This window comes from Lepidochelys kempii, chromosome 2 (assembly GCF_965140265.1).
Source record: "Lepidochelys kempii isolate rLepKem1 chromosome 2, rLepKem1.hap2, whole genome shotgun sequence".
Taxonomy (NCBI): Eukaryota; Metazoa; Chordata; order Testudines; family Cheloniidae; genus Lepidochelys; species Lepidochelys kempii.
In genome coordinates this window covers 208,914,299-208,933,820 of record NC_133257.1, presented here as the reverse complement: position 1 = coordinate 208,933,820, position 19,522 = coordinate 208,914,299, and the positions used below count along the sequence as shown (strand labels likewise).

General features: G+C 41.9%; 1 protein-coding gene across 3 annotated transcripts in view; it reads right to left on the bottom strand.

Annotated features, from left to right (window-relative positions):
• The window catches only part of GSDME (gasdermin E), a 31,431-nt gene extending 13,747 nt beyond the window's left edge, over window positions 1-17,684 (bottom strand). The window contains exons 1-3 of one of the 3 annotated variants that reach the window (XM_073329535.1): window positions 17,402-17,684; window positions 11,708-11,938; window positions 9,903-10,095 (exon numbers count right to left, since the gene is read on the bottom strand). In XM_073329535.1, coding sequence (XP_073185636.1) covers window positions 9,903-10,095; window positions 11,708-11,938; window positions 17,402-17,594 — 617 coding nt within the window. In that variant the 5' untranslated portion in view covers window positions 17,595-17,684. The other 2 variants (XM_073329534.1, XM_073329536.1) reach the window with 2 other exon arrangements.
• Between the last annotated feature and the right edge of the window lie 1,838 nt (window positions 17,685-19,522).

Sequence of the window (19,522 nt, the reverse complement as noted above, 5' to 3'; positions counted from 1 at the left end):
CCCAGCTCCCAGTTCCAAAAATCTCCTTGTCCCAATCTACTCCTTTTCCTTCCTCCCTGCTCTGTTTTTTATCCCCTCTGCATTTGATCAGACAGCTTTCTCTGTCTGGGTGCCAGCAGGGGTGAGGTATCATTGAGAGCATAGGAGAGACTGGCTCCACTGTGGCACGGAGCAGCCATTATAGGGGAAGTCCAGCTTTGGCCTCTGTAGCCCTGGGCTGGACCATGTTCTGTCATTCTATGGGGACAGTACATGTACAGTCTGGTCAACACCAGTAGCTGCAAGAGGTTCAAGCATGCTCAGTGAGGACAGAATCTTCCACGATTTTAGCTGGAATGCTCTAGCAAGTCTTGACTGACCATGTGTGAACTGCAATTTTTCAAAAGCTTGTAACTTGGGTAGTTTTATCAGGGGATAGCAAAAGGCACATCCCTGACACAAAGATCACCCTCCTGCAAATTTCAAGTCCCTGCTCCAAAGCATGGGGCCAACTACAGTTTTCAAAGAAAAGGACACCAGAATTTTTTTAAAATGGGCAAAACAAGATTTTTTTCCCTAGCGTTGTTCTCAGAAACAATGCAACTGTTTTGGCTAAAAAATGTTAAAAAAAATTCTGCTTGAGACAGACCTTCAAAGTGGAAAATTTCAGACGAATCAGCTAAAGTTTGGCAATGTTATAAACAACTGAAAACAGGTCTTATAATAGGACATATCAGGCAACCTTAATAAGACGACATTTTCCCAACCCCACCTATAATAATTACCTCCGTTTTCTAATCTTGCTATTAATAAATCCATTTTAGTGTCTAGTCAGACTCATGGCTGGTAAACTAGGGTCACAACTAACCAAGTACTTTACATGGTAGAAGTAGATAACATTTAATAGATTTTAAGGACAGAAGAGACTGTTAAAATCATCCAGTCTGACCTCCTGCATAACACAAGTCATAGACCTTCACCCAATAAACTATTTAGTCCATAAATTTATTTCAGTGATAGCATCCATCTTTTAGAAAAAAATCCAGTCTTGACTTAAAGAAGTTCAAGAAATGGAGAATCCCCCCTATCCCTAGGAAGTTGTTTCAATCGTTAATTACCCCTCATGGTTAAAAATGCAGGATTTCTAGCATGAATTTGTTTAGCTTAAAGCCCTTGCATGGACTAAAAGGTTACCTCAGTGTTATTCCCTGTGTCAGTTCCAATGCACCTGCAAAGGTCAAGGATACATTAAAAAAAAAAAAAAATCAGTTACCAGAACTGTCACATTCAAAAGATGGCGGGGTGGGGAAATGAAGAGGGGGGAGCGATTCTGCCCCCTTTACTCATGTTGAGTAGCACCTTATTATGTCCCCAATTTAGCAAATCATCCCAACTCAACAAAGCACTTAAGCATGTCCTTAAGTCCCACTGAAGTCACTCCTGAAGTAAGATGCTATTCAACATGAGAAAGGGTACCAGAATCATGCCCTAAAAATGTCAAGAAACCACAAAATTTTTCTAAGAAATGGATTACATACTTCATTACCACATCTTCTGGGGTCTATGATTGACAGGATTCAATCCTGTCAGTGAAGTTAAAGGAACTTTTAACTGTATTCCATCAACTAAAATGTGTTAATTATACCAACCTTTTTCAAAATACTCATCTGAGGTTCCTAAAAGAGGGGTCATACCTTCTATTAACAGACAGTTCTAGCTAGCAAGATAGCTAGAAGATTAAAAGATTGCCATCCTTGGCAGGAGTTATTTAATCTTTTCTTCTCCATTCTACTGTAAATGGGGTATTCAGACGGGTTAAACTATCATTCCCAGAAAATAGAATACAAGAGACACGTTCTGCATCAGATTCATTTAAATCAATACATCTCTAGCTCTTTTTTTTTAGGAATTAAAAAAGTTTAGACACCCCAGTTTCTGGAGCTTCAGACGTTACACAGACAGCACAACATCAGATTTAAGTCAGGTTGGTTCTTTAAAAACAAAAAACTAACCCACCCCCTCCCTCAAAAAAAATGAAACACACCATACTGTCAGACAATTTTTGATCAGTGTGGAATTTAGAAACCTCTGTTTCTGTGAAAGCTCAGTCATTCAGAAAGAATGGTCTAAAAACCCTAAAAATTGTGCAGATGAGGAACAAAATATATCAAAGCAATGTAATAATCGTTATAACAATGTACCCAAACATTCCTGAGATTTTTTTTTTTGTAAAGCTTAGTTTTATATCTGAAAGGTCAGGCTCTTTGAAATCCAAGAATTTTCAAATGGTCACAAACAACAGTGTTCTTGGAAACTCCCACCGACATGCAAAACTGGGGCTACTGAGCAGCATAGTAACTAACAGAGATTACACTTTCCATATTATTACTATAATTAAGCTTTATGCAGTATTCAGAAGTGTGCTAGGCATCTTGAAGATATACAGCAAGATGGGTCCATGCTTCAAAGAACTTGCAATAGGCAACATACGGACCAACAGGGATGCAACACTAGAACCTTTCCCCCATGCTCTCTTGTTTTCATTCCACCTATTTTGTGCCTATTTTAGGTGGTTACAAAGTTATAGGACATCCTCCATTCTATCCAGTTATAGGAAAAGAAATGAGAATGTAGAAAAATACAACCAGATTAATTTGGTACCAGAAATAGTACTAACTCAAGAAGTACTTCAAAACCTGCTTAAATTTTGTTAAAAATAAATGGCCCTTCAGAGTTCAGTTTCATCTATTGCAATGGAGTTAATCTGGCCTAAACCCTCTTATACCTTTTGACTCTGGAGTACAGCTAACCATTTAAGAGTCCTGTGTCAAAACTGAAGCCTCCTATTCTCAAGTCTCAATTCCATTGACTCCAACAGGACATACACTAAATGCTTTCCTGAATATGGTCCCTGTACACTAGCGGCCTCCCTCCTGTCCTCACTGACTTTAATATGAACATATATATATAATGGTAATAATTAATCCTGAAATGAGTCTTTTAAGGACAACACAGTGACTGAAGAGGGGAAGTGTGTGTGGGGGGTGGGGGGGGCGGAGAGAGAAAGAGAGAAAAAAAAAAAAAAAAAAAAAGAGAGCCAAGGCTCTCTGTTCCACACAGCTCCCCGCTAGGAGCCTCTTGCCTTAGACTGTGAGATCTGCACCTGGAGTCCCAGGACCCTGGGGGGCAGCAGGGCTCCTGGTGTGGAGCCTGAGTGGCAGCCCAAGCCTGTCTTGGAGTGGAGACCTGACAGCAGCTAACTTTCTTGTCAATTTCAGGGCTGGGGAGCCATGAAATTGACAAGATAGCCACCAGTTGATGTAAGAAACACAGGTTCATATCACCCTAACTACACAGAGGTAAGCCCTACACCTCTCATGGAGGTGGAGTTATGTCGGTGTAGCACAGCACTTACATCGGTGGGAGCAAGGCTGAAGGCTGTAGTGTAGACACTGACACAGGTCAACATAAGCTGCCTATGTCAACCTAACTCTGTAGTATAGGCCAAGCCTAAGACATCTCATTCACTCAGTTTTCCTTTGCCTTGTACTATGAGCATAGTTACCATGAGATGCAGGAAGGGCTACATTAAAATGACTGAGGATGCACACAAATGGAGCTGCAGTTTTTATTTCAACAGGTTTCAGAGTAGCAGCCGTGTTAGTCTGTATCTGCAAAAAGAAAAGGAGGACTTGTGGCACCTTAGAGACTAACCAATTTATTTGAGCATAAACTTTCGTGACCTACAGCTCACTTCATCCGATGAAGTGAGCTGTAGCTCATGAAAGCTTATGCTCAAATAAATTTGTTAGTCTCTATTTCAAAAGTCATATTTTAAAATGCTCTTATTTATGGTAACCAACATATCACTCTAATCTTTCACATTCTATTTTACAGCATCATCATCGATCTGGGTTAACTTCCTATCGCTCCACTGCATTCCTTTCAAACTCTTTAAAGGTGAGCTGAAATGCTTTACAAAGGAAACATTATAAAACATTTGAAATGCTGGATACCTCAAATCACAGATATATTTACTTTTAATTCTGTATGTGTTTTTGTAAGTTACAAGATGAAATGAAAGCTTTTATGATTTAGTTATACATTGTGTAATAAAAGCTTCCTTTTATCAATTTTAAACTCACTTGGGCTGATCCTGCCCCCAATGAAGTCAACAGCAAAACTCCAATTGACTTACCATGGGAGCAGGATTATGCCTACTGTCTTTCAATTTTATGGGAAGTTCTCTTCTTGTATTATAAGAAAGGGTAAATAGGTGCACTGAGTACTCTCTCTCTCTGCTGCAGAACAGAGGCAGCAAAGAGAAAAAGAGAGGAGCCAATAAAAGGAAGGAGCACGACAGGCGGATACAAGCAGCCCAGCATCTGGCACTACTGCATTCTAATAGGTAAAGGATCACAAATCTAGAGAAACAAACCTAGAGCCACCAGCTGAGTGGCCTCCTCAGGTCCCCAGCGGCCAGAGTTTCCTCAGGCGGGCTAGGACCACTCTTCCATCCAATCCTACCTAGATTTTCCAGGGGAAAAAGATGAAAGGCCTTAACCTGCAAACTTTTATGCTAAGTACTCAGCTATTTGCTGGGCTTTCTAAACAAAGAGAGGGCTTGCAATGTTGGGCCCTTAGGACGTTGCCCATCAGTGAGTGTGCCTATCTCCTAGCACCACATATTTCTGCTCACCACTTTAAAACTCAACTACGCTGCTGAAGAACCATTTCCACACGTGAACTGGTTTCTAGCTGCACCAATCAAATGTATGCGACATTCCCCCTGAAAAGAAATGCACCTACTTCTTCACATTGTAAAATGCATTTCTCGGACCTACTCAACAGAAAAGTGCTAGTCGGTTCAATCTTCTCTACCTCACTTATAAAACACAACAGCCTATTTCTTCTATTCACATACTACCTCCTACTTTACAAGGTCAACTCTTGTAAAGCTTTATTCCTTCTCAGAACAAAAGTCTGTAGCCAGGTCTCAGACAGCAGAGAACACCAGTCTAATCCACTGTCACATTCCACTAAACAGTTCCATATTATTTCCTTTATTAAGCCATTTAAAATATCAGTTTTCTGACTGATTACTTACCATCACACCATAACACAATACTTACTATAATATCCTTCAATTTATTTGAGCATAAGTTTCTGTGAGCTACAGCTCACTTTGCGATGAAGTGAGCTGTAGCTGATGGAAGCTTATGCTCAAATAAATTGGTTAGTCTCTAAGGTGCCACAAGTCCGCCTTTTCTTTTTGCGAATACAGACTAACACGGCTGCTACTCTGAAACCTGTCCTTAAATACAGTATTTCACAGTTCCCTTACAGAGACACCAGACAATTACTCTATGCCACATCTTCCCTGAGAGTACTAAAAGACTTATGACTGAGTTCAAAAGGGGGACACTGCTCCAGAATTTTCTTTCCAACTTCCTGTACTCTATTCCCCCTCACCTGATTGTATGCAATTCTGAGTGGTGACGTTTTATGAGTTCACTTAAGCCATATAATACTACTGATTGAAATCTACATTGAACAGATAACCGGTGGAGGTATCTTACCAGTCTAAGTATTTCCAACAGTGCTCAAAAACCCCTTAGGTGCTTTAAAGAACAAATACAAACACATGGTCCCTGCCTTGATGAGATTACAATTTAATTTCATGCATTACTTGACAAATGAGGGGAACAAATAATAGGGAGGGGAAAGAAGGACAAGATTAACAGCAATAAAACTCCCACCATTACTCAGTTTAGGCATATATAAATAAATCTGGCTAATTAACTCACTGCATAAGCAATAATAACGTGAATTTTAAGTTGGAATATACCAGAACATATTTCAATTTGGGCCCGGTTCTGTTCAATATCTTCATAAATGATTTAGAGCAGGGATCAGAAACCTTTGGCATGTGGCCTGTCAGGGAAATCTGCTGACGGGCCGGGCCAGTGTGTTTACCTGCAGCGTCCGCAGGTTCGGCCAATCACAGGTCCCACTGGCTCCATTTTAAAGAACTTTGCTGTGCCAGGCCAATAGGGGCTGTGGGAAATGGTGCAGGCCAAGGGAAGTGCTGGCTGCCACTTCCCACAGCCCCTATTGGCCTGGCATGGCAAACTGCCGCCAGTGGGAGCTGCGATCGGCTGAACCGTTGGACGCTGCAGATAAACAAACCATCTTGGCCCACCAGCGGATTTCCCTGAAGAGCTGCATGCCAAAGGTTACTGGTCCCTGATTTAGATAATGACATGGAGAGAACATATATAAAGTTTGCGGACGATACCACACTAGGAGTGGTTGTGAGTGCTTTGAAGGATAGGGTTAAAATTCAAAATCAGACCATTTCTCCAGTTTGTCCAAATGTAAATAGGATGAAATGCAAAGTACTCCACTTAGGAAGGAATTGCATATATACAAAATGGGAAATGATTGCATAGAGAGGAGTACTGCAGAAAGGGATCTGCAGGTTATAGTGGGTCACAAGCTAAATATGAGTCAACAGTGTAACACTATTGAAAAAAAAAAAAAAAAAGCAGACATCATTCTGGGATGTATTAGGAGGAGAGCTGGAAGCAAGTAATTCTTCCACTCTACTCCACACCGATTAGGCCTCAGCTGGAGTATTGTGTCCAGTTCTGGGTGCCACATTTCAGGAAAGATGTGGACAAATTGGAGAAAGTCCAGAGAAAAGCAACAAAAATGATTAAAAGTCTAGAAAACATGACCTATGAGGAAAGATGGGGGCAGGGAGGGAGGTTTGTTTAGCCTGGAGAAGAGAAGACAGAGGGCACATGATAACAGTTTTCAAGTACATAAAAGATTGTTACAAAGAGGAGGGTGAAAAATTGTTCTTGTTAGTCTCTGAGGATCGGACAAGAAGCAGTGGGCTTGAATTGAAGCGGGGGGTGGGGGTGGGGGGGTAGGTTGGACATTAGGAAAAACTTCCTGTCAGGGCAATTAATCACTGGGGCAATTAATCACTGGAACAATCTCCCTCATTGTCTAATCTGTTCTTAAAAACCTCCAAACACCTGTCAGAGACTGTCTAGCACTATTTAGTCCTGTCTTGAGTGCAGGAGATTGGACTAGATGACCTACTGAGGTCCCTTCCACTCCTACACTTCTATGATGGTATAAAACAAAACAATTATTCTTGAGCTTATTTTCTAACAAATTGATTAGTAGTAGAGCCTCATTTATTCACTCTAAGCAGCTGCAAAACAGTGAATTACTGCATTTTGTGAAATAGCAACTTAGTTCAGCAAACACAGCAAAAAAGAGCAAGGATAATGTATCACAAAATGCACTTTGTTCATGTATTTGACAAGAGTTTTAATTTTAATTATTTTTGATACTTCATATTAGGTTAACAGATGTTGTAGGGCATATTTTGTAAAAAAGTAATGAAATTTTATTTATGCAGGACCTTACATCACACCATTCAGTTGTTAAATCCTTGCTAAAAAAGGGGATACACCATAGGTTTTTTGTAATTTAATTCTGAGCTTTACTATGGTTCTCCTTTAGAAGGTACGTATAAGTGGAGGGAAGCTGATTTTACACCACGCAGGACAGTATCATGTATTATGTACATGGAGGACAAATTCTTTTTTAAACTTTATTTAAACTTCTGAATTATATCACAATTCAAGTAATGCAAAATAAGCACTGCATTTTTGCAAAGGAACAGTTAGGACACACATTAAAAATGAACAGAATAATTATAGATCCAACAAACCCTGGATAAGTCATTTCATTAGGTGAAATCAAGTAATTACGCTCCCTTGATAATATATTGCTTAAAATCAAACCCTCAGTTTCAAGCTCACCAGTGTTTAATATTATCACATAATGTTCTATGAGTAAGATAATAGGTAGATGCTGGAGAAAAATTTGTGGCACATCATGAAACAACTAAAATACAAATACAGGAAATTTCAATTTTAAAGAACTGCCTCAGCATGGTAAATTCTAAGGGCCATACTGCTTATGACCAGGGACACAGAAAAACTGCAAATTAATCTTGTTAATCTTGTTCTGTAATCTCCCAACTCCCAGTGAAACTAGGACTGGCTGGAATATTGGCAATATATTTTGTATCATAAGCATTAAGTTATGAAGTGTCATTTCTAGAGAAAATGAGCCAGATGCTTGGGTGCAATGCAGGCATATTGTGCTGGCATACTTCCAGTGCAAAATCTGCATAAACAATCCAGTGAGACTCAGATACAGTGCATATTACCTTCAGAAAATTAAGGGCCTCAATAATTGGTTTGAGTCTAACAAACCAAGGATTCTGCAGTCCCATGTGCGTTCCCACACTTCAGAAGCCAAATATATTTTTGCTAGATTAGGGCTTGTATGAATTTAATACACTACAGTTACAAACATGATACAAATCATTGGGATCTTAATTTTCATTTTAGGTATTCATAGATTGGTGTATACCTTATGACCATCCCGAGTGGAATACAGATAATGTTTGTAAATGCGGTTTAATTACTGTGAAGATTGTGAGCCCACAGACATTGGATTAACTTCAGTACATTTCCATTTGCTATGGGAGAGTTGCCTATTCTAATGGAGCAGCTAACTAGCTTTTTCAAAATTCATCTTTTCCAGGGGATACTAGGCATGACTTAGTGTGTCACTGTCATGACAACTACTCTAGATCTTAAGAGTTTTTCCCCCCTTTATACTACATATAAATTCATTTTTGAATCATGGCACACACATTTGCTAGGATATTTATGTTTTTAATCAGGAAATTTACTAAGAAAGTAACAAGGTGCCTTTCAATGGCTGTTTGTAAAGGCTTTGACAAGCAGAACAGCAGGCAATCCTTACTGTGAGAAATTGATTACTTTTAGAGGATCTGTTTAAAGGAAATTTACACTGCTTTGGACAACTATCATGCAGCTAGCGAAAAAACTAATTCCTCCATCTCATTTCTACACCTGCCACCTCTCATCATCAAAGCATTAGCAACGGTTGTTAAAGTATGTTGCATTGAATCCAAACAGATTAAGGGCTTGATTCTACCAAATGCTGAGTACCCTTGACTCCCATATGATTCATGCCCCAATCCTATAAGGCAAAAGTGCACAAAATTCCCACTGAAGTAAGTTGGGTTCCACAAAGGGGGTCTGTCCATGGGCAACTCATTGTAGTATGATGCCCTTATATGGGATTTAGGGGCACGCAGAGATTGTCAGGAGGTGCTCCGTATCTTATGGAACTAAGCCCCTGACTTCAGAAGTCTATTTTTCCTCAGGTTATAAGGGATAGTTTGTATTAGTGATAGGAAAGTGCTGTAAAATGTTTTCTTTGATTATTCATTTAATATTTAAATGAATTTTCACTGACATATTGCTCCCCTTTTGTATTTCACTCCTATTAAATTTGAACAATCAAGTTTTACTAGCTTGAACACTCAGAGAGCAGATTTTAAAGCTTGCTTACTAGAATACTGGGTATTTGAAGTTTGGTTTCCATGAGTATTTGCCCTAGACGTCTGGTGAAGAAAATCCTCAAAACGTTCTAGCTTGTAAACAACCAATATACATTAAAAGTATTCTTACTGGATCCATCAAGATCTACACACTCCTTACACAAGACTTAAAATCCAAGAAACTGCCTGATTCTAGTCCATATCTTTGGCATTCCCTTTTCCTCTCCCGTGGTTTGTTACTCCCACTGGTTACAACCTGTCTAAACTCAGGCTCCAGTCCTGCACTAACCACCAAAACAAACAGATCCCTGCACCCACACAGAGCCCCACAGAGGGAGGATTTGGCTCCAAGTTCAACGTGTAAATTCAGCATAAAAATAAGCCACTTGAAGATATATTTCACATGTTCATTATTCCTTTTTAAGCTTTACATGGATGGCAAAATTAAAACTCATACCTTCCCTTGAGGTCTTTCATAAGCTGCTGCAAATCAGCCTCCTGCTTTTTTAGGTTTCCAAACGAAGACTGGCTTTCTACAAAGCCTTTTCCTCCAGCACCCAGGTTGATCTTTCCAAATGAAGTTTCAATACTTCCTCTGACAAAGTCTTCAAACTTCCCCTCATATTTCACAAAGTCAGACTCAACAACAACTTGGAAAAGAAAAAAACAAAACAAAAACAAGCCCACAATAAAAAATGACTAATGCAGACTTGAAAACAATAGATCCTGAAACAGAAGCCTGTGGAAAATATGAACAGGTAAATAAAGTCACACAGAAGAGTTAACTGGCCTACAACCCTTATTTTTGTTTGTTCCATCTTTTCCCCCCCAATTTACACTATTTTTCATTTTGGCATTTTAAGGAAATGTATGATGTTTACAGTACTGAGTTCAAATCCTATGAGAGTTTTATAAAGTACCCTAGAGATTTTTTCCTGCCATACACAGAATACATACACAACTCAACTACCTATATTTTCAGCTTTTTATTTTCCATTATCTTGGTTTGTATCATCATGGGCCTGAGTCAAGATCCACTGAAGCCAATGGAAAGACTCCCATTGATCTAATGGGCTTTGGATCATGGCCTTTAATGCCAAAAATATAACACACTTTAGGCACAGAACTCAAAATTGGGAACTGTAATGTGCAAGTTATAAACATAGATCACTTCAGATTACTTGTTTATGTTGGATAGCATGTCTGCCGAGAGATACTGATCTTGGCTATGCTATTACCTTTCGAATGTTGGCCTAGCAGTGGTTCCCACCATTGAGTAACACAACTTGAGGAAACACAAGTACAGACACTCCACACAGGAGACGACAACATGGGGATAAAAATGCCTGAGCCCTGTCTACACAAATGCTTCCACTGTTGCTACCACCAGTAGATTTTCATTGGTACACATTAGTATAAACCAGTATAACCGGTATCAGAATCAGGCCCAGACTCCTTCACTTGCTGGTCACTCAATCAAATCTAGGTTTAGTCACCTGTGACCAAATGTCTTCAATTTTGGCAGAGATGACAAGGAATAAACAGGCAGGAAGACTGAGCTCTCCTCTGTATGCAACTGGAGCTGGACTTTCCAAGTCAGGGTTGATAAATATTGGTGGGGACCTGTGGGAAAGCTTGCATTCCTGCTACCTGCGCTGTTTCTGTTTTGGGGATCAATATAAAACCTTTTTTTCCCACATCAGCTGATTAAGCATCGGAAACAAACAGTTTTTAAATATGTATTATAAAAGGTCAGACAGCCGTCAAGACTGATTTGCCCCAAATTCATCATTTGCCCCAGGGCTTGAGGATTAGGAGATGCAGCTCACCTCACCTGTGGAATGGCAAGGGGTAACTGCTGAGCATATCGCAGTGCGCTCTCATCTAGAGTGCACTATGACAGCACAGTATTACCACACACTGGAGCCTGACACTGACTCTGAAAGAGCTCTTCAGAATGTCAAGCCATAAAATAATAACATTTAACAACACTGTCATTTGGAGTCTCCAGCATTCAATCACACTACTCCCACTGGGCAAGACATTTCACTTTTTAACTAACATTTTATTAGTATTGTTATTAGCTAAATGACAAGTCAAGCATAGAAAAGATCAAACCATCTCATATTTAAAAGTGCTGAATATTTCAGAGCCAAAAGAAACCCTACAGTAACATGCTATAAGAACTTTAGTTAATAATGGTTAGAACAGATTGTACTTTGCATTCTTATCTACTGTAATGTCATACAAGTATAGTTTTACCTGGTTTTATAGGTTTGTCTTCAGTAAGCACATCATTCAGCGTAACTGTCAAGAAATGGTACTTTGGTTTCTGCCAGCACCACAATTTCTTCTTCTTTGTTACTAAGTTGAGAAGCTGTAATTTATCTGAGTCATTCAAGCGGGATACAGGGATCAAGTCACCGCCACAGTCAGTCTCTCTCACAAAATTTTTTGTTGCTTTCGCAAACATCTTGTGGAATCGTTTAATATCTGAAAGAACAAATCCGCTTTAAAAGTACAATTGGAAAGTATCAGTGCTTAGTTGTCCCCTTTAAAGAAGCTTAGAGTTTTAGAGAGTTAACATGAGAATGTCCGTATTAGTATCACTTTTTGTTTAATGGCCTTCCTCTACCTAAGTCAGTGTATTTCAAAGATTCTTCTAAAAGAGGAACCATATAGAGGAAACAGTGAAAATGACTACATAAAGTTCATAAACTGAGGAAAATATTTTTCTCCCATCTCTGATTTTATATGCCTACGTGTTACTTGTACCAACAATTAAGTGAAATATTTTCAGAATGAAATATTTTTAACTTGACAGTGTTCTTTTAAATCTGACTGCGAAGACTGAAGAGTTCAAGTTGAAATGTAAAGTGTCTTATCTGTCCATTTCTTTTCTTTGAAGCTGTATATTCATACATTCTTCGTTAATTATCTGTTCTGTTCCACACAGATATTAGATCTGTCAATTAGAGGTGCAAACCACGATAGGGGAGGACAGACTTCAAAGCAAGGACAGACACTCAGTGAACATTGGTGCATATTGACAGAAGAGACAGAAAAAAAAAAATACTGAGGGGAGCTTGGCCATAGAGCTCGTTTCATTATTAAATAGAGGGAAAGAAGAAAATATCTTTAAAGACAGAAACTTGCCGTTCCGTTAACTCCCAAAATTCCATTTCAGATAATACTTCACACAATGTTAACCAATTGACGTTCAGGTATTTTCTCATGAGACCCCTGTGGCCTACTCTTAGTTCTGTATTTAAGCAAGTTTAGTAAAAGGTACTTCCTGACTACACAAAAAATGGAAGGAATTTTACAATGTTTTAAAGTCAAACAACATTTTACCTAAAGGTCTCTCAGCACTTTCATTATAATCTGCTATTGCAATGTACTTGGGGCACAGTCCAGTGTCCAATGGGAATATTTCCACTAACTTCAGTGGCTGGTGGATCAATTCCTTAGCTCTAAATTTGTTCAGATTCTTGCATTTTCAAACTCCCACTCGCATCATTTAGGCTCAATGACATGCATATGTACAAGTATGGAACGCATTTCCAGAACATTGTAAAATACAATCGTTCAACTCCATTTATATTTGGAAGGGAAGAACCTCAACCACCAACAGGCAGGGTTTCCCCCACAGAATTCTACTACGGTGAAGTTGACTTCTGGAACTAACCTGACAAATTATTTGCAGTGGAGGAGGAATACCAGAGAAATTCTCACTCCCTGCTAAAGTATCTGTTACCGGTTTCTAAATATCCAATGGCTTCTTATCCTCCCCCCTCTCAGTACACGCATACACCTGTGGTTTGCATATCCTTTGACTCCATTTCAGAATAACGAGTTATCCGGTCTGCATGGGCAGACCCTTCTACATATGAAGAGGGCCACTGACTTCAAAGAGATTAATGCAGAAAGGAGGTTCACCATTCACACATATACAATTGCAGAAATGGAGCCTAAAAATGACACATCATTTACCTCAGTCTACTCTACAGCAGCCTCATCTTCTAGGAATGTCAGAAATCTCTAGATTAACCTGAATCTCAAAGGAAGAATCTAGAACAGCTTTCGGTTAAGATTAGTTTCTGCTACATGAAGGAGTTACCTTGTTTTTTCAATTCAAATTTTAAACCTATTGCTCATAGAAATATTATTGTCTCCTTGAACTTGATGCCAACTAATCCTATATACCTTTTCACAGACTTCCATTCAGATAGAATTGTTTCAAAGGGACACTTCTAGTCTCAATGGTAAAACAATGTTGGACCGGGTTTCCTAAAAAACTTCAGGTGTGCTGGCGGATGGGCAGGGCGCTAAGTGTTGTTGAGAGGACATTACCTTTGAATTTTCTTGCTTTGGAGGTTTATGTTAGACCAGGGCTTGGATTGACAGAACTAGAGGGAAAGCTATTCCCCCCATGCCTAAATGAAACAAATTATTGCAAACTGATGAAAGAAACCAGCAGAGAAGAGGAGGGGTGTTTTGTTTGCTTGACTGGGGACTTGAGCTAAGCCTTTAAAATGAGTTTGCATGTGGGACGGGGAGGGGACAGTGTTTAATAAGAACATCACTAAAAAGATGCAGAGGAAAAACATGTCAGCTAAACTCATTCCCACCCTCCCCCCCCCCATGATGGACACCTCATTATTCTTTGGAGTAGAGATTGTCTTTTTTTCCCCCTGTATTTGTGCAGTGCCTATCACAGTGGGGTTCTGGTCCATATCTAGGGCTTGTAGGTGCCATAATAGTACAAATAAATAAAAAACAAACAAACGATCTAGTTCAGTGTTCTCAAACTTTTGTACTGTGACCCCTTTCACATAGCAAGCCTCTGAGTGCGACACCCCTCACCCCAAATATATCAAAAAGTGTTTTTAATGTAACACCATTATAACTGCTGGATGCAAAGCAGGGTTTGGGCTGCAGGCTGACAGCTTGCGACCCCACATATAATAATCTTCCAACCCCCTGAAGGGTCCCAACTCCCAGCTTGAGAGCCCCTGATCTAGTTAAATAAACATCTCCCTGTGCTTCATAATATTTGCATACATTTATTGCAATTCCATAGCTATATGTTTAGGAACATTACTCCAGTAATCTGTATTTAGGAATATTAATTCTACAGGAACATTTTTACAAGGGACAAAGAGGATTGTGAAAGTGAGTACATTTTACTCTGGACAGCAAAACAGGAAGTTTCATGAAAGTTAGTCAGTATTTCCCAAAAAGAAAAGGAGTACTTGTGGCACCTTAGAGACTAACCAATTTATTAGAGCATAAGCTTTCGTGAGCTACAGCTCACTTCATCAGATGCATATCGTGGAAACTGCAGCAGACTTTATATATACACAGAGAATATGAACCAATACCTCCTCCCACCCCACTGTCCTGCTGGTAATAGCTTATCTAAAGTGATCATCAGGTGGGCCATTTCCAGCACAAATCCAGGTTTTCTCACCCTCCACCCCCCCACACAAATTCACTCTCCTGCTGGTGATAGCCCATCCAAAGTGACAACTCTTTACACAATGTGCATGACAATCAAGTTGGGCTATTTCCTGCACAAATCCAGGTTTTCTCACATCCCCCCCACCCCCATACACACACAAACTCACTCTCCTGCTGGTAATAGCTCATCCAAACTGACCACAGTATTTCCCATTTGTCAGTATATTAAAATGTAATTTAAAAAAAAAATCAGTTTTGACTAAAGAACAAAATTGCTCAAAGCCTTAGGCAATATGAGGAGGAAGGCAGATGTGGAGGATGAGAGCAATACTACAGAATGTTAGAACATTGATTACAAATTCAAGTTGTACATAAATACTTCATAGGAGGGTCCTTATATACCAAACAAGTCTGAACAAGTAGCTTGACAGTCCAAAGAGCTATTAGACTTTATATTTAGTGAAGAACTGCACCAGAGGAGATATCCTTTGAATTCTAATGAGGCCTGAGTCTATACTGAGAGACATGTAAAGAGAGTAGGCGGCAACAAGTAGCATGTAAATTTTATTACCCTGTTATAGCAAAATTTGGAACTTATTTTCATTGCCTTATTTTTCTGGACAACTTAAATGTTTAAAAACCATAAAAGCAAACGCCAAAAGGTTAGTGTGGGAATTATTTTAGGGAAGTTCTAGGGCAGGGGTGGGCAAATTACAGCCCGCGGGCCACATGCGGCCCACAGGACTGTTCTGCCTGGCTCCTGAGCTCCCGGCCAGGGAGGCTCACCCCTGGCCCCTCCCCCGCTGTCTCCCCTCTGCTACAGCAATGCCGCCATGCGGGTAGCACGGCTTGCGCCCGCCCACCTCCCAGTCTTTCAAATAAGCCTGTCCTGCCACTCTGAGTGGCATGGTAAGGGTAAGGGGGTTTGGATAAGGGGCAGGAGGCCCCAGGGGACAGTTGGATAGGGCAGAGGTTTTTGGGGGGGGGGGTTGTATAGGGGGTGGGGTTCCAGGGCGGGCAGTTAAGTACAGCGTTCCCAGGGGACAGGGAGCAGGGGGGGAGGTTGGATAGGCATGGGAGCGGGGAGAGGGTTGGATAGGCCTGTCAGGGGTGTGGACAGGGGTCGGGACAGTCAGGGGAGAGGGAGGGTTGGATAGGGGTTGCCTGGGGGGGCAGTTAGGGGCAGGGGGTCCCCGGAAGGGGGTAGTCAGGGGACAAGGAGCAGGGGGGGTTGGAGGCTCTGGGGGGGGGGCAGTCAGGGGGCAGGGGCCAGGCTGTTTGCAGAGGCACAGCCTTCCCTACCTAGTCCTCCATACTGTTTCGCAACCCTGATGTGTCCCTCAGGCCAAAAAGTTTGCCCACCCCTGTTCTAGAGCCTGTGTTACACAGGTCAGACTGGGTCATCACAATAGTCCATTCAGGCTTCGGAAAAAGTTCATGCAGTTATTCAGTCCTCAAACGAGTTAATTTCAGGCCCTCCTCCCTGCAATCACATGCACATTATTTAGCAGCACTGAAAAGATGATTGTTTCCAATTCTGATGAACTACAGCCTTTGCCTCTAAGGGCTAGTCTACAGCGTTGTACTGAGTGAGCTGTAGCTCACGAAAGCTTATGCTCTAATAAATTGGTTAGTCTCTAAGGTGCCACAAGTCCTCCTTTTCTTTTTGCGAATACAGACTAACACAGCTGTTACTCTGAAACCAATAATTAAAGCAGTAAAAAAGAAATCCTAGCAGGGACCCAGTTTGCACTGGATTAAATTGCTTATGCTAGTACACTTCATCCCTGTAGGGGCAGAGGAATCTGTGGTGTAAGGTCTCTTTATAACTATTTCAGTTAAAAAAAAAACCACAAACACACACCCCTAAGCCCCCCCCCCAAGCCATACTTAGGCCTTAGGGTGTGTCTACACAGCAGCTTGCAGTTGTAACCCCGGGGCGTGGATACACACACCCGTGGTTAGCCAGACTGACCCAAGCCCGCCTGCAATCACCCTCAGGGCATCCAGGCACGACCTGGCACCGATGTCACTAAAGCCCCGCTAAAAGCAGCCAGCGCTTGGCGCGCACGGGGACCCCGACGGGGACCGGGGCGAGGAGAACAAAGGGAGAGAGCGGGAGGGCGAGGGCCCCTGGGGCGGGCGCCCGCAGCGGGAGGAGGGAGGAAGGGAGGGAGGACGCGGGGCAGCGGCTCCCCTCCCCAGAGCTGGCGTCTCCCCTTCGCCTTCCCGGCGTGCCGGGGCCGCCACCGCGGCGCGCTCGGCTCGTACTCACCAGCACGCCCGTGGCTCACCCCGCCGCAGCCTGCCCCGCGGGGGACGGATGCTCGCCGCGCTCTCTAGCCCATTGACTGGCGCCCGCAGCCGCGCGCCGCCCAGCACCGCCTCACTGCTGAGCTGAGTTTGCCGGGCCTCGGCAGCGCGGCTGGAAAGTAGTAACTAGGTTGGCCGCGGAGGGGGGGGGGGTATTATCAGCTGCGAGCACGCACACACCTGGGACGGGGGTGGCTCCCTGGCTGCGGGGGGGGGGGGGTGCGAAGAGACCCGCGGCAGGCAGCACGCTCTGCGGGAGAGGAAGGGCGGGCACACAAGGACGCTTCTCGCCGGGGTCAGTGGCAAAGCGAGCAGCTGAAGCTGGAGGGGAAACACCAGCTGCAGAAGAGGCTGAAACTGCCCTTCCCATCATGGTTTCTTTCCGCGCAGCCGGGAAGCCCTTGGGAGTCTAGAGTCTGAGTGCCCAGAACATGCAAAACCAGCGACTTTGGCTGCCACGCTGGGGTGGAGTGTCTCAGCGGCCCACAATTCCACAGCTGTGGTGAGTGACAGTCTGCAGAGACACTGCGAAGAAGGCACCCTGTGAACTGGTGTTGCCAACCCAGCTCCAGGATTGAAAGATTAATCTTTAATGAAAGATTATGTCATGTGATGAATCCTCCAGGAATACCTCCAACCAGAATTGACAACCCTAGTGTGAACACCCAGGCAATGGAGGGAAGGTAGCAGTTCCGCCAGATCAGTAAGGCCCCAGTCCTGCAAACATGCTCATGTGAAACTTTATTATTGGCGTAACCCCTAGAGTTAAGCGCAGGAGGAAGTGTTTGCAGGTTCGGGCCTAAGGCCTGGTCTAAAAATTACATTAAGCTACCTTAAACCTGTCATTAACCTACCTACAATTCTCAAGGCTCTGAAAGATTTCAGGCCTTGTTTGACAAAGTTAGATTGACCTAACCACCCACTGTAGATGCAGTTAGGGACTTGTCTTCACTGTGGGGAGATCCATGCAGCAGCAATCCATGCAGTGGGTGTTGATTTAGCGGGTCTAGTGAAGACCCAGAGGGCAATGAAAATTAGGAGGGGGCTGGGGCACATGATTTCTTAGGAGAGGCTGAGGGAACTGGGCTTATTTAGTCTGCTGAGGAGAAGAGTGAGGGGGGATTTGATAGCCTTCAACTACTTGAAGGGGGGTTCCAAAGAGGATAGAGCTCGGCTGTTTGTCAGATGACAGACCAAGGAGCAATGGTCTCAAGTTGCAGTGGGGGAGGATATTAGGAAAAACAGTTTCACTGGGAGGCTGGTGAAGCACTGGAATTGGTTCCCTAGGGGGGTGGTGGAATCTCCATCCTTAGAGGTTTTTAAGGCCTGGCTTGACAAAGCCCTGGCTGGAATGATTTAGTTGGGGTTGGTCCTGCTTTGAGCAGGGGGTTGGAAAAGATGATTTCCTGAGGTCTCTTCCAACCTTAATCTTCTATGATTCTATCATGCTATGAAATGAATGGTATTCTATTATTGTTTAACAGTGCGATTAATCACAATTAATTTTTTAATTGCTCGACAGCCCTATTATTTTCATTCCTTGCCATTCAGGAAACAATATAACTGTGTTTGTAACTTAAATTAACATGAAAGGTGCTTCCACCAAATTAAGAAAGTGCCATGTTAACATGAGGCTTTACACACGTACACAAAATGTAATGTTTTGCACTTTAGTGCTTTTTGTCTATAACTCTTAGTGTTCTTTAATAAGGATGGTAAACATAATTATTCACATAGTATAGATAATTGTATTGGATAATTCTGGGGATAGAATTGCCTCTAAGGCTTTATCTTCACTGACACAAAGGTGGTGTTTTTACAGCAAGTTAATTAGTATCTCGCTGTAAAATCCAAAGTGGATACAAGGCACTTGTAGGTGTGTTTTTGTTTAGGGATAATAACTAATGTGTATGAGCTATCCCACTGTGAAACCACAGCGGAGACAAGGCACTTTAATGTTATTATTAAGTAGATGAAGCAAGGTCTGCCAAAGGCAGGGTGCATAATACTGACGTCACCTAGCTACCTCCTGATAAACACTATAAGTCCTTGTCTCCACTGAAGATTTTACAGTGAGATAACTATTATGTGTTAGTTACCTTGCTGTAAAAATAAACAGACAAACAAAAAACACACCACCTTTGTGTCATCAGTGAGGACAAAGCCTAAGTCACCTATTCAAATCTGGCTCATGTCACTAGTGACCAAAAATCTGCTGGAGGTTCAGTTGCCCATATAAAATGAATTTGTTGGCATCTACCCCAGTTCTCCAGGTTGTCTACAACTCAAAAGATGTTATCA